Source organism: Callithrix jacchus, chromosome 5 (genome assembly GCF_049354715.1).
Source record: "Callithrix jacchus isolate 240 chromosome 5, calJac240_pri, whole genome shotgun sequence".
Taxonomy (NCBI): Eukaryota; Metazoa; Chordata; class Mammalia; order Primates; family Cebidae; genus Callithrix; species Callithrix jacchus.
The window spans coordinates 4,760,842-4,786,565 of NC_133506.1; the positions used below are offsets into that span (position 1 = coordinate 4,760,842).

Genomic DNA, 25,724 nt, shown 5'->3' on the forward strand with positions numbered 1-25,724 from the left:
AGCTGGAAGTTCGAGGATAATTTTTAGAGGCCACCGAGAGGCTATGAATCTTACCACCCACAGAGGAAGGCAGTGGGGTTTCTGCTTCACCTTCAGTCAACAGAAGAGAGCGGGGGCATGCCTGTGAAAGCTCATGAAAATGCACCCAACAGGCTCGGGAGCCAGAAGCCCGCTCACAGCAGTGTCGGTGAATGAGGAACTTCCACTCCCCACCTCACGCCCCTCAGCAACTTGGGCAAAAGAGGTGACAGCACCAAGTGGCAAATAAAACCAAGGCCAAATACAAGCTGCTCTCCCCTTGAAGAGAGCGAGGTTCCGTGCGGGCCATGGTGGAAGGGGTGGCCTCTCTCTCCACATGGGGCTCAGAGGAGTTGTTCCTGTGGTGGGCAAGGGGCTTCATCTGCCCCGGGCAGGGCTTGCCCACACCTCACCTAGGGATGGGGTAGAACGCGCCCTAAAGAGTAAAGTTAGACGTGGGAGACCAAATCAAGGTGCTTCTGATTGGATTAAGCTTGTTTGCCACAGCAGGACCAGCATTTTGAACACGTTCTGTAATTGTGTTGTCATTTCAACTGAACACACAATTGATCAGCGTAAGTTCACATACACTGGGGCGTGCTTACTAATTTGATGGATTTGGTGACTTAGTGATTTCTACCTGTTGTGATGATGGAATCTGAGACCTCCATTTCTCATTTTTTTTTTTCTGGAATTTGGTATGGAAAGACGGCTTTTAGGATTCTCAATGAAAAATGTGCCAACGTGCAGTGTCTCAGAGCCAAACATACGAAAGGCGAAAAAACCTAGAATCCTTGGAACATTTTTAATTTCTGGAGAAAAGGCAGTACCAGCTTGCAGAGGAGGATCCGAATTCCAGGGAGCTGTGGCCAGGGCTGAGGCGAGGCATGAATGCTGAAGGGAGACAGCAGCTTCAGCACCTCCTGAGAAGCAACCACCTCCCTGAGATGCAGGCCCTGCTCACGGAGCCCAGGCAAGAGCTGTACCTTAGAGGGCAGAAATCGTACTTGGAGGAAATGAGAACGGGGTGGCCTCTGGGGAGTGGGCTGGGCCGACTGCGAAGAAGCAGCAGCCACTTTCCTGAAAGGGCTGTGAGGTTACTCAGGGGTCACATTTGTCACTTTAAAGATTTGTGCATTTTACTCTATGTAAATCTTACCCATCCTTCAAAAACAGAAAACTAGTTAGTGATATACACGTAGAAACGCTTAGCGGAAGGTAACGCCTGCAATATACCTTGAAATGCATAAAAAGTAAGATAGATGGAAGAATAGTTATGTGATACCGAAATATAGCAAAATGGTTAACTGTAGAATTGAGATGGAAGATACACAATTATTTCAATTATCTACAGGTTTGAAGCACAGTGGCTCTCGCCTGTAATCCCAGCACTTCGGGAGGCCTAGGCAAGCAGATCAGGAGGTCAGGAGTTTGAGACCAGCCTGGCCAATATGGTGAAACCCCATCTTTACTAAAAATACAAAAATTAGCCGGGCACGGTGGCTCAAGCCTGTAATCCCAGCACTTTGAGAGGCCGAGGTGGGTGGATCACGAGGTCAAGAGATCAAGACCATCCTGGTCAACATGGTGAAACCCCGTCTCTACTAAAAATACAAAAAATTAGCTGGGCATGGTGGCACTTGCCTGTAATCACAGCTACTCAGGAGGCTGAGGCAGGAGAATTGCCTGAACCCAGGAGGCAGAGGTTGCAGTGAGCCGAGATCACGCCATTGCACTCCAGTCTGGGGAACAAGAGCGAAACTCCGTCTCAAAAAAAAAAAAAAAAAAAAAAAATTAGCTGGGCATGGTGGCACATGCCGGTAGTCTCAGCTACTCAGGAGGCTGAAGCAGGAGAATCCCTTGAACCTGGGAGGCGGAGGTGGTTGCAGTGGGCCAAGATTGAGCCACTGCACTCCAGCCTGGGGAAGAGATTCCATCTAAAAAAAAAAAAAAAATACTGGATGCAGGCATGCCTTTGCTGTATTGGCAAATGTCCCTCTGAACCCAGAACCCGTGTGCTTTTCCTTCCAGGCCTAGGACAGTTGTCAGTTTCTAACCTGGACAGCATACACGCTACCTCTGAGTTCAGAAACACTGGAGTTGTTTATATGCAATACCATTATTTAGATTCTTAAACATCTGAATTTTGGCCAGGCGCGGTGGCTCATGCCTGTAATCCCAGCACTTTGAGAGGCCGAGGCAGGAAGATCACCTGAGGCCAGGAGTTTGAGACCAGCCTGGCCAACATAGTGAAACCCCATCTCTACAAAAAACACAAAAATTAAGCCTGGGCGAGGTGGCTCACACCCAAAATCCCAGCACTTTGAGAGGCCAAGGGCAGGTGGATCACGAGGTAAAAAGATTAAGACCATGCTGGCCAACATGGTGAAACCCCATCTCTACTGAAAATACAAAAATTAGACAGGTGTGGTGGTGGGCACCTGTAGTCCCAGCTACTCAGGAGGCGAGGCAGGAGAATCACTTGAACCCAGGAGGTGGAGACTGTAGTGAGCTGAGATTGTGCCACTGCACCCCAGCCTGGGTGACAAAGTGAGACTCTGTCTCAAAAAAAAAAAAAAAAAAAAAGTACCCAGGTGTGGTGGTGGGCACCTGCAGTCCCAGTTACTCAGGAGGCTGAAGCCTGAGGCAGGAGAATCACTTGGACCCAGGAGGTGGAGGTTGCAGTGAGCTGAGGCTGCACCACTACACCCCAGCCTGGATGACAGACTCTGTCTTAAAAAAGAAAAATATGAATTTTAACTTTTTTTTTTTCCTGTAAACCTTCTCTGTGGTCATAAACTTTTCATATTTTTTTTTGAGACAGGTTCTCACTGTCACCTAGGTGGAGTGCAGTGGCACTCAGTGCCACACTGCAGCCTCAACCTTAAGCAATCCTCCCACCTCAGGCTCCCCAGTGGCTGGGACTACAGGTGCCCAGTTAGTTTTCACATTTTTGGTGGAGACGAGGTTTTGCCATGTTGCCCAGGCTGGTCTTGAACTCCTGGGCTCAAGCAACCGATCCACCTTGGCCTCTCAAAGTGCTGGGATTACATTACAAGAAGGAACCACCATGCCAGGCCAAATTTTTATAGATGAGTCCAGGGAATTATGCTTGCCTTGCTGCATTACAAACTCCTAATGCACATGGTGGGCTCCTGATGTACAAAATCCTGGTGCTCAAGGGACTGGGAGGCAGACTCTTCATTTTCCTAAGACGCTTTCCCCAGGACCTTGATGGAATGCTTTTAGGATGGGGAACTTTAAGGCAAACAACAGGGAGTAGTAGGGGAACTAAGGGAAGGTGGAAGGGACAGGCCCCCAGCCCTGTGCCGAACACTTGCTCTGGAGCCAGAACACCTCCCGCCAGGGACAGACCCACCCCCTGATCCCAGAAACGTGACCTCTCCTCCTCTGACCTCCTTCCGCATTATACTTAGAGAAACTCAAGCAAGACAGAGGAGCCTCAGACCCGGATCCCAGCTTCTGAGAACACAAGGAAGATGCTGCTGGCCACAGCCCACTTTTGTTTGAAGCATGAAACCTAGGAGATAATCACCACGCAGGGTCCGAAGTCATCCACTCTCAGGGGGCGCTTCCTAGGTCCACAGGGACAGGGTAAACCAGTGTTTCCCTGACAACATTACTTGAGGATTCGGGGAAAACTATTTGAAAGGATTATTTTTATATTAAGACAATCACGGATATATTATAGAATGGAAAATTCCTATGATCTTTCATTAAAGTAGATTTTGAAGAAATTTTGCCAAGCCCTTGTAAACTACACCCCTAAGCTCCCAAGAGTACATTATTTTACTCCTCTGATAGCCTTAAGGAAGCTTCACTGGAAAATCTGGGAAGTATCAATAGATGGAAGAATTCAGTGGTGCCTTCTGGGGCAGGGAGAAGGACAATGATGGGGATTTCCAGGCTCATGCTACAGTGTGGAGTCTTTTTCCTGTGTAACAGGAAACAGAAGACAAAAAGAAAAACCCTAATAAAATTAAATACATGTGCTTTCTGAGGGAAAAAAGAAGAGTGTGGCTGGGCGAGAGGTACGTGGGAGCCTGAGTGCAGGTGAATTCTGGGAATCTCTTGGTGAGAGGACCCCTGTACCCCGAGTCTGCGGGGCAGATGTCTGCCTGGGATGGGCTTATTTGGGTGAACGGGGGCCCTTTAGGATTTCAGGGGCAGGTAGTGTGGGAAGAATGGGGCTGAGTCCGAGACCCATGTCCTCGCTATGAGGGCAGAGGCAAGCCGCTTCAGACCCCAGGGCCTCATGTCTGAGGTGGCTCCAGTCTACAGAAGGTACCATAAGGTGAGAGCTACTGTATATGACACACCAGGTGCATTCCGGGTCCTCAGGAAGCACTGCTCTCTTCCTTTCTCCAGTGCAGCATAGTAGGAAAAAAACCTTTCAACACTGGCAGCAGTGGGAAATGATAAAAGGGGGACTAGGGCCAAGAGGCCCAGAAACGAGGGCACCAATTACACACCAAGCTACAGTAAGTATGGCCACAGGCACAAGAAGAAGCAGGCCTCTCGGAGGCCATGAACGTGATCTCCCCCATCGCTGGAGGAGGCAACCAGGCCGCTGACGTGTGATTACACAGGAAGAGAGAGACCTTTTCAATCTAGTGTTTAAAGACATAACAGCAGGGTAAGCATTTTGGTTATTTTTAAAGAAAAACAGCCTTCTCCAAGGGCAACAAAATGAACTGAAGGTCAGAAGGAAGCTGGGTACGGGCTTCTCGCAAGTTCTTTCTCCAAAACCTGGAAGTGAGGCGAGAGGGCCCTCCCGGAGCTCTGGGGAAGGCCAGCACAGCACAGGGGTTCCTTTGGTTGGGGAGGAAGAGCCACCAGCCCACACATGGTCACTGGATTGGTCTGAGTGGGCTCCAAGGTGACTGTCACGTGCTAGTCTGCTAACATGATCGACATTAACATTCTTGGGGGGCATTAAATTAAGGAATGACACAGGGAGTCAGGGAGTCAGAAGAGTGGCCTATTCGGTTGGATTCTGAATCACAATCAGGAAATAGTCTTTATCTGCAAAAGAGAAAAGTAAAAAAAAAATCACTAAATGTAAAATGAGAGAACAGACAAGAAAGCAAATAAGCCATTAAATCACTAACCATAAAATGAGGAAGGGGAGAAAGCAATAAAAAGCATCAACGTTCAATATCTCCAAGTGCTGGGAAAACACAAGATAAACTTGCAAGTTTCCTGGGGGAGCTCCTGCAAGAGGGGCCTCCCTATGCCGGGCAGTGGGCACTCTGCAGTGCATCCTCTCTTCTAATCCTCCCCACAACAGTGGCAGCAGGTGGGCAGGATCCTTGCCTGTTTTCCAGGTGGCGGGAACTCCGGTTCAAAGAGCTCCATGAATTGCCTGAGGCCATGGTTCTCAAAGCAGGGGGCATCCCAACCACCTGGAGGGCTCCACGCCCAGAACTGTCATTTAGTGGGGCTGGGGCACAGCCCAAGAGTTTGCCTCTCTAACAAGTTCCCAGGTGATGCTGATGTTGTAGGCTGTGGGAGGACCACTGGCTTAAGGTCACCCAGCTAGGTAGTGTCAAAGATGGAATTCCAACCATAACCTCACTGGACTTCGGTAATGTCATTTTCTTTCTTTTCTATTTTTCTCCCCCAAAGACAGGTCTTGCTCTGTCGTCGCCCAGGCTGAGTGCAGTGGCGTGATCACGGCTCACTGCAGCCTTGAACTCCTGGGCTCAGGTGATCCTCCTGCTTCAGCCTCCTGAGTATCTGGGACTAGAGGCACGCCCCACCAAACCTGGCTAATTTTTTTTAAAAGTTTTTTGTAGAAGTCCAGGCACTGTGGCTCATACAGCACTTAGGGAGGGCAAGGTGGGCAGATCACTTGAGGTCAGGAATTCAAGACCAGCCTGGCCAATATGGTGAAACCCTATCTCTACTAAAAATATAAAAATTAGCCAGGTGTGGTGGCAGCTATAATCCCAGCTACTTGAGGCTGAGGCAAGAGGCCTGCTTGAACCTGGGTGGTGGTTGCAGATCGTATCACTGCACTCCAGCCTAGGTGACAAAGTGAGACTCCATCTCAAAAAAAAAAAAAAAAAAAAAAGTTTTTTGTACAGATGGGGTCTCACTGTGTTGCCCAAGCTAGTCTCGAACTCCTGGGCTCCAGTGATCTTCCTGTCCCAGCCTCTTGGGATTACAGTTGTGAGCCACTACACTCAGCCAGTTAATGTCAATTTTTGTCACAAACTCAATCTGTTGGCTTTCCAGAACCTTCTGAACAAGAAAATGTCAAAAGGGGACAAAGCTGCCTGGATTCCAGCCTGAGGGATCTGGCCCAGAAAAAGGGAATGTCCATCATGAAATCACAGCAAGTCCAAATCCTAGGAGGTCAGCCCGAGTGCCTCTCATTTTACTGAAAAGGAAACTGGAGAAGTGAGGTGTTTCTATTTTGCCCACTTAATCAAACCACAAACACTGATCGAGGCTTCTTTTGTGTCCCCGTCTGGGCCACCCACTTCTCATACAGCACCCAGTGAATCCTCGAGTCACTCTGAGAACATGGAGGGCTCAGAGAGTCAAAGGGCTTGCTCAAGCCCAGGAAAATCCATGGGTGGAGTATGGACAGGGACCTGGGTTTCACTCCATACTCTGAACTGTCCTGGTCTGCTGCCCCCTGCTGAGCATGAGAGAAATGGCAGGACCTTGGCCAAGCCGCTTAGTGGCTGTTCACAGTCAAGCCTAAAGCTTTGTTCTTCCCAGGAAGACGGGGTGTTGCAAGTGGGAAGAAACAGAAACGAAATGACTGACAGTTTCATGCTAACCACTCTGCATAAATAAAAATCACTAATAAAACCAGAAATAATTAACAAGCCACTGATAAAAATAGGCACAATCAGTACTAGCAGTGTCTTTTATTCCATATTATCAAGCCCTAAATCCATAATGCCACTTGAAGTGCTTTGTGAGAGGCAGTGTGTTAAAGGTTGTGGAGGCTGAGTTAGTAACCTCAGCTTTAGTATTAGTGAAGTCGGCAGGCAAGGTGGCTCACGCCTGTAATCCTAGCACTTTAAGAGGCCGAGGTGGGCAGATCACGAGGTCGGGAGTTTGAGACCAGCCTGGCCAGCATGATGAAACACCGTTTCTACTAAAGATACAAAAAATCAGGTGTGGTGGCACGCGCCTGTAATCCCTGCTACTTAGCAGGCTGAGGCAGCACAATTGCTTGAACCCAGGAGGTAGAGGTTGCAGTGAGCCAAGATCACTCCAGCCTGGGTGACGGGGCAAGATTCTGTCTCAGAAAAAAAAAAAAAAAAATTAGCGAAGTTAATAAGTAAAAACCAGAAGTCTGTTTTGTTTGTTTTTTGAGACAGAGTCTCACCGTCACCCAGGCTGGAGTGTGCGGCGTGATCATGGCTCACTGCTGCCTCAACTGTCCAGGTTCAAGTAATCCTTCTGCCTTAGCCTCCCAAGTAGCTGGGCATATGGGTGCCACCATACCTGCTAACAAAATTTGTGTTAAAATGTCTTGGCCAGGCATGGTGGCTCACGCCTATAATTCTAGTACTTTGAGAGGCTGATGTGGGAGAATGACTTGAGCTCAGGAGTTTGAGACCAGCCTGGCCAACATAGTGAAGCCCTGCTCTGGGGGGGGGGGGGGGGCGGGGGAAGGGGGGGGAAGGAAGCAGTCAGGTGTGGTGGCTCACACCTGTAATCCCAGTACTTTGGGAGGCTGAGGTGGGCAGATCAGCTGAGGTCAAGAGTTCAAGACCAACATGGAGAAACCCCGTCTCTACTAAAAATATAAAATTAGCTGGGCATGGTGGTGCATGCCTGTAATCCCAGGTACTCAGGAGGCTGAGACAGGAGAACTGCTTGAACCCAGGAGGTGGAGGTTGCGCTGAGTCAAGATAGCGCCATTGCACTCCAGCCTGGGCAACAAGAGTGAAACTCCATCTCAAAAAAAAAAAGCTGGGTGTGGCAGCATATGCCTGTGGTCCCAGCTACAAGGGAGGCTGAGGGAGAAGAATCGCTTGAGCCTTTGCAGTTGATGCTGAAGTGAGCCATGATCGCGCCACTGCACTCCAGCCTGGGCAACAGAGACTCTGTCTCAAAAAAAAAGAGTCTGTTCACCTGGGCGGTTCTGGGCCAGGGTGGGGTGAATTTGGCACACATGTGGAAAGCCAATCTGTCTGGAACACTGCTGCTGTCTGCAGCCTGGGAAGCAGCTCCTCAGCCGGATGGAGCCAGGTCAGGTTGGTGGGAAGGCGTGGAAATCTTCCTCCTGGGCCAGGCTTCTCCAGGCTGCCCATGATGTGTAGGGTGATAACTACAGTCTCATATAGGCACCTCCAGCAGTAGCCAGGCTTGCTCTACGCCAGTGGCCAGCCCTGGGTCCTGTGCTCTGTAGCCATCCTGAGCAATTCAGTTCCAGTGCCTCCTAGGCTCTGCATGGTAGCTCCTGACCACAGGAGTTCTGGCACCAAAACCCAATTATTTTTTCGTGGCCACATAAAAGTGGGTATGTCAAAGTGTGAAATTACTGGCTTTCATCCTAAAATTATGCCCCACAGACATCCCTGACCTCATTCCCACTGCTGACCCCACCTCTGACCCCCAACAGTGGGGTGTCAGCAATGGAGGGAGGTTTACAGAGTAATTCATTTATTTAATCAACGGATATTTGTTAGATGCTTACAATGCACTTACAAGCCCCTGTCCTCATGAAACTTACTGTCAAGTGGAGGAGACGGACTTAAAAATGCAGACAAGCGTTTGATGATGAGGAAGGACTGAGTGGTAGCAGTGAAGCTGATCCAAAGAAACATGCTCTGTGTGTAAGACAAGCTCAGTGCGCCACCGTCCTCCAGCACAGCGCTTTGTGTGTGCCGCAGGGAGACAGTGGGACCTGAGCTCTGCCAAGGCCAGAGACAGGCCACCTCCTCCTCCATCCTGTGGATCCCAAGGAGAAACCCCTACTTGGGAGCTGTCCATCCTGGACTCAAGCACCAACCACACTCATGGGCTCTGAATGCCTGCGGGTCCTCAGGGCCAAACCGGAGATGCCGCTGCTGCCAAGTTGAGACCTGAATGGCCACAAGCTTTCAGACGATGCTGTCCTTCTGGAGGAGACACTCTCAGGAGCTTTATGCCAAAGGACACTGTCCATGGAGAATCTGTCTGATTTGGAGACCATGTAATTTGCCCCCTTCCCCACATCCTGAACTCCCAGTGGGCCACTGGAGAGCACAAGGTCTGCTGTGCACAGGGTGAGTAGAAGATCACTCCTGGCCTGACTTTTTGCTTTTTTTTGAGATGGAGTCTTGCTCTGTTGCCCAGGCTGGAGTGCAGTGGTGCAATCTTGGCTCACTACAACCTCTGCCTCCCAGGTTCAAGCAATTATCCTGCCTCAGCCTCCCAAGTAGCTGGGATTACAGGCACGTGCCACCATGCCTGGTTAATTTTTGTATTTTTAGTAGAGACAAGGTTTCAGTGTGCTGGTCAGGCTGGTCTTGAACTCCGAACCTCGTAATCTGATTGCCTCAGCCTCCTAAAGTGTTTGGGATTACAGGCATGAGCCACCACACGGGGCCTCCCAGCCTGACTTTTAGGAGAGTGAAGCTTTGCCCTCTGCAGCCACACAACATGATATCCTGGGAAGGATTTCAGTTCAAATCTGATTCCAAGGCTTTTTTCCCCAACCCAGGCTAACACACTCAACCAGGCAGGGTGGCTCAGGAGATCAGTGCAGCACAGTCCCCTACTTCCTACTTGACATTTTACAGATGTGGATTTGGGAGTGTTCCGTAATTTGCCCCAGGTCATGCCTGTGAGAGGCAAGGCTGGGAAAGATTCTGGGCCTCTTACAGTCTTTTCTCCCTGATGGATCAGGCATTACACAATGGACAGCATTATTTTGGAGTAAATGCCTCTGGAGTTATCCTTATGCCCTTCTCTGTGACTGACTTGCTCTGTCCCCACCCCTCTAGGGAGTGTCCCAGGGAGACTGTGCTGCTGTGACTGGCTCTATAGTTCTTTTCCCCATCCTTTCAGGCCTGGAGACAGACCTACACTGGTCTGCTGTGGGGGAGTGGTTGACCCCAAACAAATGACATCAGAACTCTGTGGCCAGCCTCCTCACCATCTGTGTTCCCACACCCAGGGTACTCTGTGTCCCTAGATCTCCCACTGCCTTCCTTCATCTGGGCCCTAATCATAATCCTAACACCCCTGCCCTAAAAACCTTTACTTGCAAGATCAAGTCCATGCAACTGGATTAGGTGTTTGTGACTCCCTCTAAATTGGACCAAGTCTCACCTCTCACTCCTCTCCACTCATGTCCTGATGCCCTAGATAAGCAGCACTGCACTGTCACAGGCAGGTGTGATACACCCACACTCAACTATGTGGCTCAGCCAAAAAAAAGCAAGAGTGAGGCTGGGTGTGGTGGCTTGTAATCCCAGCACTTTGGGAGGCTGAGGCAGGCAGATCACAAGGTCAAGAGATTGAGACCATCCTGGCCAACATGGTGAAACTTCATCTCTACTAAAAACACAAAAATTAACTGGATGTGGTGGCATGCACCTGTAGCCCCAGCTACTTGGGAGGCTGAGGCAGAAGAATTGCTTGAACCCGGGAGGCAGAGGTTACAGTGAGCCGAGATCGTACCACTACACTCCAGCCTGGCGCCTGGTGACAAAGCAAGACTCCCGTCTCAAAAACAAAACAAAAAAGCAAGAGTGAGAAAAAAGTAACAATGCAAAGATGGTCCTGGAGGCTCTGTCTGCCACCCCAGTCCATGAATGAGAGCAAGGGGGCCGGGCAGGAGACAGGGCCCTGTTGTTTGCTCCTGTGCTCCCCTCACAGAATGAACATCTCCTCACCATGAGAATGATTCCAAGGCCAAAACACAGGCACTGGTTGCACCACACAGCCCCCAAATGCAAGGCAAGCACTTCATGTGAAAGAAACACAGCACTGGCTTTGGTGCAGGAGGAAAAGCTGGCTGCAAGGGCCTAAGACAGGCCTGGCCTTAACACGTGGGCAGAAACCATGTTTTCAAGGATAAAATGATACAATACTTTCACTTTACATTTTGGAGCAGAATCACTGAATATTCTTCCAAATGTGGCTTTCTGCCCCCTACCTCTGCTCACATTGCTTCTTGTGCCCTTAAGATTCAGCTCCAATGTCCCCTCTTCTGGGAAGCCTTTGCAGACAAGACAGCCGAACAGGCCTGGTCACACCCTCTTTTATGTCCCAAATGCCTTTGAATTTCCCCGTCAAGGCAGGGAGACACATGTGATGTTCACGTGTCTATCTCTCCCAGGAGTCTGGGGTTCCCCTCTGGGACTGGGCCCTGGGAGGATCTGCTGTGGGACACCAGCTGGAGGCTGGCTAGGCAGTGAGGCAACCCAATTCCTTCAACTCCTTGGGCCCTGCTTGGATCCTCTGGAGACACCACTGTGCCAGGCCTCCTGATGAGCCAGAGCATGTGCCGTGAGGTCTGTTCCTACATAGGGAGGCAGAAGACCCCTTACCTGGTGCAACCATAATCTCATTTTTCTTGGAGCGAATTCGAAGGAAGGTGAGATCGTTCTGGGGGTCGATTTCACGCACGGTGCTCCGTGCCTTCAGGATGAAGCTGTGCATGAGGCTGGCATACTGGGTGGTGGTGGGGTTGTCCATGGTGCTCTTGATGGGAATGCCTGAGGAGACAGCAGACGGAGACTGAGAGGATGTAGAGCCCCTTCTACCGAGCTCCCACCCACACCTCTAATCGGAGAACTGGAATAGCAGTTCCCAGTCAATGCCGCCATCCGCAGAGGGCTTGCTATGTGACAGGCATGGTGCTGTGCACTCAAAGCGTGCCAGCGCCATGCCCTAGAACTACTCTGTGGGTGGCAACACCATCTCATTCACCATGAGGCTCTGAGCGGTGAGGCGAAATGTCCGTAGTCACAGAGTGGGGCCAGGATTCACACACAGGCCTGCTGGTTCACTCCTGGGTTCCTTTCCCAGGGCTGACTGGTTCCCAGCAGTAAAAGGAGAGACTAGCTTCGATTCAAGCAGAGACACAGATTAAAAAACTAATAAAATAAGTGTTTTTTAAAAAAACTAATAAGGTTTTTAATAAAAAACTAATAAAAAAATTTTTTTAAAGGGAGACTCTCGGCCAGGCGCGGTAGCTCAAGCCTGTAATCCCAGCACTTTGGGAGGCCAAGGCGGGTGGATCACGAGGTCAAGAGATTGAGACCATCCTGGTCAACATGGTGAAACCCCATCTCTACTAAAAATACAAAAAATTAGCTGGGCATGGTGATGCGTGCCTATAATCCCAGCTACTCAGGAGGCTGAGGCAGGAGAATTGCCTGAGCCCAGGAGGCGGAGGTTGCAGCGAGCCGAGATCGCGCCATTGCACTCCAGCCTGGGTAACAAGTGAAACTCCATCTCAAAAAAAAAAGAGAGAGAGACTCTCTTCATAATGCTTAGAACACAAACCAGGAAGCGCTTTTACAAATTTTTCTTTTTTTGTTTTTTTTTGAGACAGAGTCTTGCTCTGTGGCCCAGGGTGGAGTGCAGTGGCATGATCTCAGCTCACTGCAACCTCAGCCTCCCAGGTTCAAGTGATTCTCTTGCCTCAGCCTCCTGAGTAGCAGTGATTACAGGCACCTGCCCCCACACTTGGCTAATTTTTGTATTTTTAGTAGAGACAGGTTTCACCATGTTTGCCAGTCTGGTCTCAAACACGTGACCTCAGGTGATTCACCCACCTCGGCCTCCCAAGTTCTGGGATTATAGGCATGAGCCACCGCGCCTGGCCTTATAAATTTCTAATACCAAAAAGTAGAAGGGAAAAAGTCAACTTGTGCTGGGATATAACCATCACTGTTCCCACTCAAGGGAGGCTTGGGGTCCAGCTGTAAACACACTGTCCACATGACTATGTGCCCAAGTTAAAGCATGTTTCTATGTGTGTATGACAAACACAGAAACATGAAACGTATGTTGACCCTTTGTAAACAGCACCGTTACCTCTTTCAAAGAGCCCGCTGAGTGGGCATCCACAGAGCCCCCCAGCCCCTGTTGTTGGCTACTTAGGGTGTGGGTTTGTTACCAGTATAATTATCTGGGCAGTGAACATCACTGTGTACCAAGCCTTTTGTTTGAAGGACTGTTTCCTTGAGATGAACCATTAAATGGACCTTACTCACTGGATGGTGCCTACTGTCACAGGGGTAAGGAATGTGGCTCAATTGGGCCAGGAGGTACCTGTGAGTTGGCTGTGACATATGAGCAGAAGTCTCCATCCATGAGCCCCAAGAGCCTGCCAGCTGAAAGGCACTTCAGGAATGTGGCACAAGTGGCTCCTCATATGTAAGTGGCCAGCTTTGGGGCCCAGGACCCTGCTTATCTGGCCCACAGCTGCTTAGTCTAGGTATCGGCCAAAGGCAGTTATCAGGCTGACCAGCTGGGTGGTAAAGAAACTGGCCCGATCTCCTAGGGCATGAGGAATGTGAGGGTGGGCAGAAGAGGACATGGTGGCAAAAGAAGCAGGTGAGTCAGAGAGACTTTTTGAGCCAAGTGAAGTCAGAACAGGTTGTCGTCATCACTTGTCTGCAAGAGACAAGATGACCAGGTCACCACGACTGCTGCTGGCTCCTGGATGGCCACAATGCACATGGTAGGACCCTGTGAGGCCTTCTCTACAGGTGAAGCTTCTGAGGATGGCAGTAACGATTGCGTCCATTATAATCTACCCACGATTGGGCAGCAATGGGGTAGGAGCCACCATGACCCCTTCTGCCCACCATCGCATTCCTGGGGCCCTAAGAAAACAAGATTGGGCCGGTTTCTTGCCACTCAGCAGGTCAGTCTCATGACTGCCCTTAGCTGATTCCTAGGCTGGGTAACTATGGCCAGATTAACAGGGCCCCAAATTAACCTTACACTCAGCTTTGCCCCTTCACAGCTATGCGGGCTTAGACAAGTGATAAAACCTCCTGAGCCTCCACTGCCTTATCTGTAAAATAATATCTGTGCTTCAGATATTATTCAGCTGGGAGGGCTGAATATTGCTTAATTCATCTGAGAATGTTTAGCAAGAATACACTTAATAAATGTTAGGCCGGGCGCAGTGGCTCATGCCTGTAATCCCAGCACTTTGGTAGGCTGAGGCGGGTGGATCACAAGGTCAAGAGATCGAGACCATCCTGGTCAACATGGTAAAACCCTGCCTCTACTAAAAATACAAAAAATTAGCTGGGCATGGTGGCACGTGCCTGTAATCACAGCTACTCAGGAGGCTGAGGCAGGAGAATTGCCTGAACCCAGGAGGCGGAGGTTACAGTGAGCAGAGATCGCGCCATTGCACTCCAGCCTGGGTAACAAGAGCGAAACTCCGCCTCAAAAAGAAAAAAGTTAATAAACACCACTCACACAATAAATCCCATTTCCATTAATTGAGGGGATGTGACTGAAACAGCCTACCCATCGAAGGCCAGGACCAGAGCCCAAGTGGAGCTCTGAGTTGGCTGTTCTTGCTACCTGGCCGGGAACCCTCCTCTTAGCTCACCTTTGGGCCCTAATGGTAAGAGGCCTACAGTCTCAAGATGTGGCATGGTTTGGGTGATCAGACCCCTTGATCTTCTCTTTTTATACACCACAAAGCTACCTTCTCACAGATCCCTCTGCCTGGAACTTTGTTTCCTTCCCCTATTCACTCATGACTCCCACTTTGGTCCCTGAGGTCTCCATCTTCAGTTGACACCTTCCATCCCTACTGGTGGCACCATCCCAGCACCACATAGCTTTCCTATCAGCAATTCCCAGGTTGACACCGCACCATTACAAAGAGATCAGTATTCCATCCCCTATCACAATGTAAGCTCCCCAAGGGCTTGACCAAATCTGATTTGCTCACTAGTGCCCCCAGAGAGAGTATTAAGCTTTGACTGCAATTGGTGAGTGGTCAAAGCGTCTACTTTCAGTAGATTGTACAGATACTGGCATGAGTCTAATCACATCCATACAAGTGGGAGCGGTGTGAAACAGACAAGAAACTAAACATCTACTGGTTCACTCCAAAAACAAAGGAAAACATGGAAGTACAGGGAAAGGGACCAAAATGGGGAAGAAATTCAAACAAGGACAAAGATTAATTCCAGATTCATTGGCCGCCAGAGCTGGAGGAGACCTCAGAGATGGCCTAGTTACTGGGCCACCTGCTCCCAGCCTCTGCCCTAACAAATGAACACTGTGTAGCTTGCAGAAGTAGATGGTCACCAGGGAGGCACAATTTCTAACCTGGGGCTCCAATCTGTTGGGATTTGCCCCCAGGCCCTTCCACCACACCCAGTTCCTTCAAGCAATAAAATACATCGAAAAAATTCAACAGATACTTAAACACCAACTCTGTGCCAACACCATCCTAAGTACTGCAGACAGGAATGAACATAGGAGACCATTTTTGCCTTTTATTTTGCCTGTGTGGGTAGCAGCAGAGGATGGCAGGGGTCTGGAGAAGTATAAATGGAATGAAATTTCCCTCGCGTTTTCAGTAAACCTGCTTAAACTCACACTTTTATTATGAAACACCATTTGAATCTAGCCAAGGCAGAGATGTCAAAGGCAGTGGCAGGTAGCTGGAAAGTATCAGGACTCAGGTATATCATGGGTTTCAGGGGCAGGAGCAACCACTAGGGGCTGGGGTGATCAGGGAGGGGGTCCTCAAGGAAGAGGCAGCTGAGCTGAATGGCAGGGCAGAGCGGGGTGGGAGTGGGTGGTAGGAAAACCCTAGGTAAGATCATAGGGATCCCAAATACAATTATCCCCAAATAATCATCCTTACTGGAAGCTTCCAGAGGGCTTAAAGGCCCCATAGATCAGTGGGAAGTAGGACCAACCCAGGTCCTGGGTTCTGACCACGCCCATCCACAGCTGGGTGACCTTGGCCAGTTTCCCACACCTCTCTCGGCTTTGGGTTTCTCATCTGAAAAATGGGCAAACCCTTGTCTTGCAGGGTCACTGTGTGAGATGTAAACGAGACACTGACATAGGTGCCCTGAGAATGGGATGCAAGTTAAAGACACACACACACACACACACAAACACACACACTTATTGAGACATTCATAGGCATTCCATGCCAGGCACTATTCTAAAAATTTCCCCTAGAGGAAGGCAGAATTATCCATATTTTACAAATGAGAAACCTGAACAGAGAAAGTGGCTTATGCCCGAACCACATAGTTGCTAGGCAAGTAGGGCCCCAGTTCAAAGCCAGGTGGGCTCATTCTGCATTCCATGTTCTCACGTATGGTGCAATCCGCCCCATGAGTATACAAAAAAGCAGCATTCACTGGTATCTAAAAGGTAAGCAGCTGGGGCTAGATCTCCCCAGTGAAAAGGCTTGACTTTAGGGGCAGTTTTAAGGCAAGAATGAGAACCTCTCTTTTGCGAGTCTGGGTGGAAGCCTAAGGGTCAGAGCTGGGGCTGCTGGCCCCTGGGGTTGTTCCCTTGGAGTCGGAATGTCCAGTCCCAGAAGTTTTTCTCTTAGTGACAAAAGTCTTTCAGGTCTTTTTTTTTTTTTTTTGAGACGGAGTTTCGCTGTTGTTACCCAGACTGGAGTGCAATGGCACGATCTCGGCTCACCGCAACCTCCGCCTTCTGGGTTCAAGCAATTCTCCTGCCTCAGCCTCCCGAGTAGCCGGGACTCCAGGCGCGCACCACCATGCCCAGCTAATTTTTGTATTTTTAGTAGACACGGGGTTTCACCTTGTTGACCAGGATGGTCTCGATCTCTTAACCTTGTGATCCACCTGCCTCGGCCTCCCAAAGTGCTGGGATTATAGGCGTGAGCCACTGTGCTGGGCCGTCTTTCAGGTCTTAAAGCAAGAGGTACCCAAAAGAGATTCCCTGGACCATCACTGCACTCGAGGCAGTTGGGGGCTGAAGAGGGGAAAGGAGTTGCCTCAGGCCACCCAGTTGATCAGGAGCAGCCTGAGCAGGGGGCCTGCTCCTGCCTCCACAGTGTCCCGAGGGCTCCCGGCCTCTTGTGAATGAAATGACCACATGGTTTAATCAGAACTAGGCAGGGCTGGGGAGCATGGTCTGTCTAGCTCTGTGTTTGCCAGGGCTCTGCTGACTTGGAAATCAACATTGTGTTTTTTTGTTTTTTTTTTTTGAGACAAGGTCTTGCTCTTGTTGCCCAGGCTGCAGTGCAGTGGCGCGATCTTTGCTAACTGCAAACTTTGCCTTCCCCGGTTCAAGCGATTCTCCTGCCTCAGCCTCCTGAGTGGCTGGGACTACAGGCACTTGCCACCATGTCCAACTAACTTTTGTATTTTTAGTAGAGATGAGGTTTCACTGTGTTGGCCAGGCTGGTCTCAAACTCCTGACCTCAGGTGATCTGCCACCTAAGCCTCCCAAAGTGCTGGGATTACAGGTGTGAGTCACCACATCCAGCTGGAAATCAACATCCTATCCAAAGACACAGCACCTCTACTTTGCTGCCCTTGATGGCCTTTATTCTGCTTAAGTAGAAATTGCTGAGAACTCTGCTTCTCCAAAATAAGGCCTAGACCGGCATCATGCATAAGAGGCTCTCTAAGAGCACTGAAGAAATTAGAGCCCACTGAATACACTGGGCAGGAGAACTGGTGGGGGAGGGGGATCCAGCAACTGGGCATGGCCTGACCTCTTGGGATGTCCGTGTGTGTCCGTAAAGGTGGCCACAATAATGTCTACCCTGTGAGGCAGCCAAGAAACACATAATCAAACCATGCCCAGCAGAGCGCCAGGCACGTGACAGATACGGGTACTGCTGTAACACCTCTACCCACAGGGCCGCTTGTCAATCCTGGCCTGTGGGAGCAGCCCCTGGGCTGGGCACTGAAGAACCTACAAACTTCATTATAACTTTTTTTTTTTTAAGAGACAAGGTCTTGCTCTGTTGCCCAGGCTGGAGTGCAATTAGAGCTCCCTGCAGCCTTGAACTCCTGTGCTCAAGCAATCCTCCTGCCTCAGCATCCTGAGTAGCTAGGACTACAGGTGTGCACCACCACGCCTGCCTAATTTTTCATTTTTCTGTGGAGTAGGGGGTCTTACTGTGTTGCCCAGGATGGTCTTAAACCCCTGGGCTCAAATGATCCTCCTGGCTAGGCCTCTCAAAGTGCCGGGAGCAGGTGGGAGCCACCACACTCAGCCATTATAATAATTATTAATCTGATTATGGCATCTAACATGCTTGCAAAAATTTTGGGTTTTTTCTTTTGGGATTATTTCCTTTGAACAGAGTCCTCGGGAATTTCCAAATCAAAGGAGCTGATGGCAACACCCACTGCGGTTGGTTCACTTAATGTTCACTGACCTGACTCTGCAGCCTGTGGTGAATGACACAGGAACAGAGGAGAGTCAGGCATGGCCCGTCTTCCTTCACTGGCCACACTGCTATCAGCAACAGTGTCTCAGTGGACTCCTCTCCTCCCAGCCTCACATAAATTGGTTTATGTTATTTTTGTAAACTCTAGTAGGGTAGTTTATTTTTTTTGTTTGTTTGCTTTTTTTAGTAGTAGGGTAGTTTTTTTGTTTTGTTTTGTTTTTTAGTAGTAGGGTAGTTTTTAAATTGGACAAACCCCTTCCCAAATTAAAACCAATGTAGAATCACAAGCTGATGGTTCAGTGTGTGCTCTGACTGAAATGGAGGTCAGGAGCCCCAGCCTTTACCTCTACTCCCAGGGAGAGCACAGGACCTCTAGGTTTAAGGAACACGGCCCTGGAAACATGATCAGAGGCAGTCTCTCCAAGGGAAAGACTTTGTAAGGTGACAGAACTGCTGTGAATCTTAGGCCTGTAGCTCTCTGATTAGAATCTATCCCCTAAAGCAGAATTTTCTAAACTTGCCTGATCATAAGAATCTCCTGGGATGCTTGGTAAACACACAGATTCCCTGAGGCTTGCTTTGGCCCTAATAAATTCGACTTTTTGGTGCAGAAGCCTGGAAAGTTATGTTTAACAGGAGCCCCAGGTGATTTCAAAGCATGAATACATTTGGGAAACACTGTGGCCTAGTGGCATGAAGCATGTGGATGCCCCCAACCCAACAGGGGAACCCAATCAGGTAAATCAGGGTTTGTATGAACAAATGCCTCACAGCTCAAAATGAATGGTGACCAGCTGCTTTATGCTGTTCATTCTCAGTTATTATTCAACTTACAAGGTAGATATAAGTTTTATCCCCATTTACAGGCTTAAGCGACTTGGGCAAGGTCACAAAGCTAGTCAGGGGAAGAGGCAAGATTCAAACTTATGACTGCTGGATTCCAGAGTTCCTGTCCTTATTGCTGCCTGGACTGTGACGGCCTGGGGCCATTCTGGTTCCTTACAGCATGGTGTGGGATAAAGCGCACAAGCGCACTCAGACAGGCTTGGATTTAAATCTCGACTCTGTGATGGCAGGCAGATCAATTAAATTTCTAGACTGTTTTCTTCACTGCAAAAGGCAGACAACAGGGCTGCTTTAAGGAATATAAGAGAGTATGTGGAGCACCAGCCAGAAGCCTGGCACAGAGCGGGTGTGTGAAAAATGTTAGCTCCCTTCCTGTCCAGTGTAGTCTAGGAAAATCAGTATCTGTACCCTTCTACCTATATAAATTCCCACCCAGAAAGGGCTGTGGCGGGGAAGCTGTAGGTACAAGAAGTTAACTAGAGAACCATCCAGCCAGTGAAGCAGAATCAACACAAATGGGTATGTAACACCCACTTAATGGACTCACTAAAAAGTATAAACGACAAAACCGGGCTAATGAACATTGTAGTGGCACTTTAAAAATCTGCTTATATAAACCATGAAACAGTATTTCAAAAAGCTCATGTGTAAATGTATGCCAAAGGATAGCAACTATGATTATGGTCCTCAGGAACTGTGCTGGACAAGGCTGAGTAAGCACAAAAGACTGGAGTGTGATCTGTCAGGGTGGTGGGACTGAGTGGACTTTCCCTTTGTGAGGACACTGGAGGTGGCTGGTTCAGTGCAGTAGTGTTTACACACACTCACAGCCAGTTACTGATTTCTTTGTCCCTTCTCCACTCCCACTGCTTCACCTGACTAGCCTCAAAGAAAAAAAAAAGAACACTGAAGGTATTAAAAATTAAAAAGCCTTATTAGATCCGGTTTAGCCGGGCACGGTATCTCATGCCTGTAATCTCAGCACTTTGGGAGGCTGAGGTGGGTGGATCACGAGGTCATAAGTTCGAGAACAGCCGACCAACATTGCGAAACCTAGTCTCTACTAAAAATACAAAAGTAGCCGGGTGTGGTGGCGCATGCCTGTAATCCCAGCTACTCGGGAGGCTGAGGCAGGACAATCACTTGAATCCAGGAGGCAGAGGTTGCAGTGAGCTGAGATAGTACCACTGCACTCCAGCCTGGGCAACAAGAGTGAAACTCCACCTCCAAAAAAAAAAAAAGATTCGGTTCATGAAGGGCTTAGTAAACAGCAAGTTATGGTTGCTTCTGGGACTGCCTGGGTGTGGGTCATGGCAGGAAGGGAGGGCGTACCTTCTGTGTTCACCACGATGATTCCCTGCACTCCCTTCTGGCTCTGAAGTCGCTTCAGTGTCTCCTCCACCTCTGCCTGCCAGAAAAACAGACCAAGGTTAGGAGGGGCCAAGAGGCAGGATCAACTTTCTCATGCCCCAGGCAGATGAATCACACATTTGTCTTCCAACAACAAACAAGTAATACCGGCACCTGGCACTCCCTCAAAGCTCCCCAGGCTGATCTGACATGCTCCTCCGCCCACTACCAGGGCCCAGAGCATCCGCTCACACCCCTACTCACACTCCAACGTGGGACAAGGCTGCTCCTGGTGCTCTGTGACCACCAGACACTATTATCCCACCCTCCTCAGCTGTTGGGGAGCAGAATATAAACACCATTCCCATGTATATACACGTCCATGACTCACATAACATATTTGGCATAGCTGGTGGACGGGACTCCGATGATTTAAGAAAACCCAGAGAGTGGTGTCTAACAGGACAACAAAACTTTGTCATTTGTGGTGTGGCCCAAACAGCACATAGGATAGACTCAGTGACTTCAGAAGGCATCTGAGATAGTATGATACACAGCAGTTATAAGAAGTATGCCTCAAAAAGGGGCTCATTGATCTTGATTACCCAGAAAATGCTCAGATGGGCTACTCCTGCTCATGGCATCTGTAGCAGAGGGGCAGTTGGAGTTTGGGTCCTCATTCTGCCATGCCAGGCCTGTCCCTCCCACCTGTCTTACCTCTCTCTCCACTCTCTAGCTCTGTGACACATCTCCCTGTCTCCACATCTTTTTACCCTACAATGTTTCTTCTCTGCTGAAATTCAACAAACTTAGATGACTTAGACCATCTAAGACATCATCTTTCACAAAGCCCTGACTGATCCCCCGATCAATGGGGTCTGCCTACTGTGACTCCCCAGTCCCTGGCTGTGCCTCTCTGGGATATGCATTAGGTACTATGCCTATTTCTTAGAGACTCTACAAAGGTCTGCAGAGTTGGAGTGTGATAAATGGCTGCTTCACTGAAGTAGGCCTAACTCTTCCTGCGGATGGGAACTGGGCCTGAGGCACACCTGATCTCAGGCGGCCCCTCCAGACTGGTCTAGAATCCAGTCAGAAGACCCTCAAAGGCTGAGAGTTGTTAGAAACAGAGGCTTCATTCACCAAAAGAAAACAGTTCGTCACCCCTAGGGACTAATGAGTTGGGAGGGGGAATCCTCAACACTGGGTGGAGACTGCACAATGAATTCTTGTTTTTCTGGAAGGCACAAGGCTGACATCCAATCACTGCCACCCACTCCCCTGTGACAGAAGAATACTCTCCAATGCAGGAGGGAAGGGTAAACAAGTTCCTCCTATAAAGTGCCAAATAGCCTGATGCCGCTAAGATTGGGAGTCTGGGTATGATGACAGGGCTCTGTGGACATGAGAGTACAATGCAGTGGGTCGCACATTTATGAGATCCAGTGTCAGTCAACACACTCACTGAGCTCCTACTGTGTGGCAGGGGCTATTCTGAAGGGGAGAAGTGGGGCACAACAGTGGTCACTGCTGTACAGTACTCAGTCTGCCCTGGTCACCCTCCTGGAAATTCATCATTTATCAAAGTACAGTGACATTTGCAATAGTAAAATGCAGAAAGAACTAAAAATGCCCAACAATTAGGGAAAAGGCCAAGTAAGTTAGGAAATATCCACTAATAGGAAGGTAATACACATGTTACCAGTGGTGATTAGACCATGTTATACCATCACAAAAGCTGTGTATTATGTTAAGTGAAAACAGCAAAATGCAAAATAAAGTGCTTTGGTGACTGTAATCACATGAAAACAAAAGGCTAGAGAAGATTATTAAAAAAAAGAGCAACATTAAGAGCAAGGAATTACAGAAAAGGTTTCATTTTTTTTCCAAAACAGTCCTTTTTATTCTACTGTATTGTTTCTTTTCTTTCTTTTTTTTTTTTGAGACGGAATTTTGCTCTTGTTACCCAGGCTGGAGTGCAACGGTGCGATCTCGGCTCACCGCAACCTCCGTCTCCTGGGTTCAAGCAATTCTCCTGCCTCAGCCTCTCGAGTAGCTGGGACTACAGGCACGCACCACCATGCCCAGCTAATTTTTGTATTTTTAGTAGAGATGGGGTTTCACCATGTTGACCAGGATGGTCTCGATCTCTTGACTTCGTGATCCACCCATCTCGGCCTCCCAAAGTGCTGGGATTACAGGCGTGAGCTACCGCGCCTGGCCTCTACTGTATTGTTTCTATTTAAAAACATTTTAACCCCCATCTATGTATCCACTTGAAGCCTATGATACAGGGCTCTGACGCTGTCAGAATAAGAATATGTAAAACCTTGGATGACAATTTAGGACAGCTCAGTCAATCTGCAATCAACCCTGAAAGAAAGGGGAAAGAAAGTCAAAACAAAAATGTCAGAATCTAAGTCCAAAATATCCCCCAGATATTGGAGAGTGGGGCTGAAAAAGATGAAATCTGCTAAGACTGCTACTCACTCAGTACTACACAGCAACCTTCCATGTGCCTGACATTGTTCTAGGCCTGAGGATGCTGCAGTGAACAAAATGTAACAAAAATCCCATGATGCGAAATGGACATTTGTGGGAGGGGGTTGGGGGTAGGACATTAAACAACAAAACAGAAGTAAAACATGAATGTCAGCTACAGCAGGGAAATGGGATCCGGAATGCAGGGCTGATGGGATGTGAAATACATCATCAGAGAAGGCTCACCAAGGCTACAGTGAGTAAACTTTTGAAGGAAATGAGGAAGTTAGCCATGCTGGTTTCCAGGGAGTGTTCCAGACAGCACCAGGAGCAAGCACAAAAGCCCTGGGGTGGGCAAATGCCTGGCACGTTTTCGGGAAAAGCAAAGGGGCCAGTATGGCTGAAGAGCAGGGAGCAGGGGAGGGCAGCAGCTGGGAGCCGGGACCAGACCACAGATGGCCTGGCAGACCAAGTGATGATCTTGGTTTTTACTGGGTATGATTTCTGGAGCCACTGTCAAGTTTTGAGGTAAAGAGTGACAACATTTGATGTTTCTAAAGGACCGCTCTGGGTGCTGTGTGGAGAATGGACAGCAGGTGGCGAACAGAGCCTGCAGGAGCCTCCCACCCCTACCCTGCCAGGTGCTGCCCCTGGTCTGAAGGAAATGTTTCCCTCCTTCACTCATTGCTTGATGTAACCACCTCCCAACCCTTTGGACTCAGCTCCAGAGCCTCCAGCAAGAAGGCTTCTCTGACACCAGCCCCTCTGCTTCTGTGAAGGCCCTCCGCCAGCCTTCACAGTATTGACCACAAAGCAGTGCAACTGTTTAGGTCAGGTTCATCTCCTCCTACAGACACAAGGCACCCTGCCAGGAAATCAGACCAGACCTTATAGCTCTAGTACCTCGCAGAGGATAGGCTCAATAAATACTGAAGGAACAAATAAAAAGCATTTCTGCAACTATGTTTCATGAAATCAATCTTTTTAGGTACAGGAGGGGGACATGGCCTCACACTCCACAGTGTGAAAAAGAGCTAAGATCCAAAATTTAACGAGAACCAGACACAAGATCTGGCTGTCTAACTATGAACATGGGCCAGGTGCGGTGGCTCACGCCTGTAATCCCAGCACTTTGGGAGGCCAAGGAGGGTGGATCACTTGAGGTCAGGAGTTTGAGACCAGCCTGGCCAACATGGTGAAACCCCGTCTCTACTAAAAATACAAAAAATTAGCTAGGTGTGGTGGTGCTCACCTGTAGTCCCAGCTACTCGGGAGGCTAAGGTAGGAGGATCACTTGAACCCAGGAGGCGGAGGTTGCAGTGAGCCGAGATCGCCTACTCCAACCTGGAGACAGAGCGAGACTCCATCTCAAAAACAAACAAACAAAAGTAAACACGGCCAGGAGCAGTAGCTCATGCCTGTAATTCCAGCACTTTGGGAGGCTGAAGCAGGTACACTGCTTGAGTCCAGGCGTTTGAGACCAGCCTGGGCAACATGGTGAAACCTCGTCTCTAGAGAAGAGAAAAAAAATTAACCAGGCATCATGTCGTGTGCCTGTAGTCCCAGCTACTTGGGAGGCTGAGGTGGAAGGATTGTTTGAGTCAAGGAAGTCGAGGCTGCAGTGAGCCATGATCACACTACTGCACTCCAGCCTGGACAACAGGACTCCTCAAAAAAAAAAAAAAGAGGAAGAAAGAAAAAGAAATAAAGTAAACATACATCTATCAGGAACGGGAGGACACACAGGCATAATTTCTCTACCCAGCACCTACTATGAGTAATATATTGCTTTCAGACACATGCTCTTTTCTGAAACTCTCATTCACGATTAGTATGATCTCCATGTTAGTGATGAGGAAACAGGTTTGGAAAGGAGAAGGGTTTTGCCCAAGAACACATAGCAGGTCGACAGAAGAGCTGAATATACTGGTGACCTCAACTGAGGAGGTCCCTGACCTCAGGGAGCTCACATTCTGGTGAAAGAGACCTAAAAAAGTAAGTAAGATTCTTGCAGGATAAAGGGACTAGGCAGTGGGGCAAGGGATGCTACTCTGGTTAATGTGGTCAGGAACACCTGAAGAGATATAACTTTTTTTTTTTTTGAGCTAGGGTCTCACTGTCACCCAGGCATGCAGTGGTGCGATCAAGGCTCACTGCAGCCTTGACCTTCCAGGCTCAAGTGATCCTCCCACTTCAGCCTCCCAAACAGGTGGGACTAGCAGGGTGTACCACCAAAGCCAGCTAACTTTTTGTAGAGATGGGGTTTCGCCATGTTGCCCAGGCTGGTTTTGAACTCCTGGGCTCAAAGCAGGGCATGGTGGCTCATGCACTTTGGGAGGCAAGGCGGGCAGATCACAAGGTCACAAGTTCAAGACCAGCCTGGCCAACATGGTAAAACCCTGTTTCTACTAAAAATGCAAAAAAAATTAGCCAGGCGTGGTGGCAGATGCCTGTCATCCCAGCTACTCAGGAGGCTGAGGCAGGAGAATCACTTAAACCCGGGAGGTGGAGGTTGCAGTGACATGAGATCGGGCCATGCACTCCATCCTGGGCAATAAGGCGAGACTCCATCTCAAAAAGAAAAAAAAAAAATGAACTCCTGGGTTCAAGCGATCTACCTGCTTTGGCCTCCCAAAGTGCTGGGACTACAGGCATG

The 25,724-nt window shown here is 49.1% G+C and overlaps 2 protein-coding genes and 1 long non-coding RNA gene across 4 annotated transcripts in view; 1 reads left to right on the top strand and 2 right to left on the bottom strand.

Annotated features, from left to right (window-relative positions):
• The first annotated feature begins 2,661 nt into the window (after positions 1-2,661).
• Positions 2,662-5,781, top strand: LOC144582433 (uncharacterized). The gene is made up of 2 exons (XR_013535026.1): positions 2,662-3,332; positions 3,392-5,781. It is a non-coding gene; the product is annotated as an uncharacterized LOC144582433 (long non-coding RNA).
• DYNLRB1 (dynein light chain roadblock-type 1) overlaps positions 4,642-25,724 on the bottom strand; it is a 29,537-nt gene continuing 8,454 nt past the window's right edge. For both annotated transcript variants that reach the window (XM_002747263.7, XM_054255107.2), the window contains 3 exons: positions 20,570-20,645; positions 11,550-11,717; positions 4,642-5,064 (listed from right to left, as the gene is read on the bottom strand). In XM_002747263.7, the coding sequence (XP_002747309.1) occupies positions 5,021-5,064; positions 11,550-11,717; positions 20,570-20,645 (288 nt within the window). In that variant the 3' untranslated portion in view covers positions 4,642-5,020. The remainder of the gene's footprint in view (positions 5,065-11,549; positions 11,718-20,569; positions 20,646-25,724) is intronic.
• ITCH (itchy E3 ubiquitin protein ligase) overlaps positions 20,570-25,724 on the bottom strand; it is a 150,142-nt gene continuing 144,987 nt past the window's right edge. Inside the window, exon 27 of the transcript XR_004742718.3 lies at positions 20,570-20,645. The gene's annotated coding sequence lies outside the window, so the exon portion shown is untranslated. The remainder of the gene's footprint in view (positions 20,646-25,724) is intronic.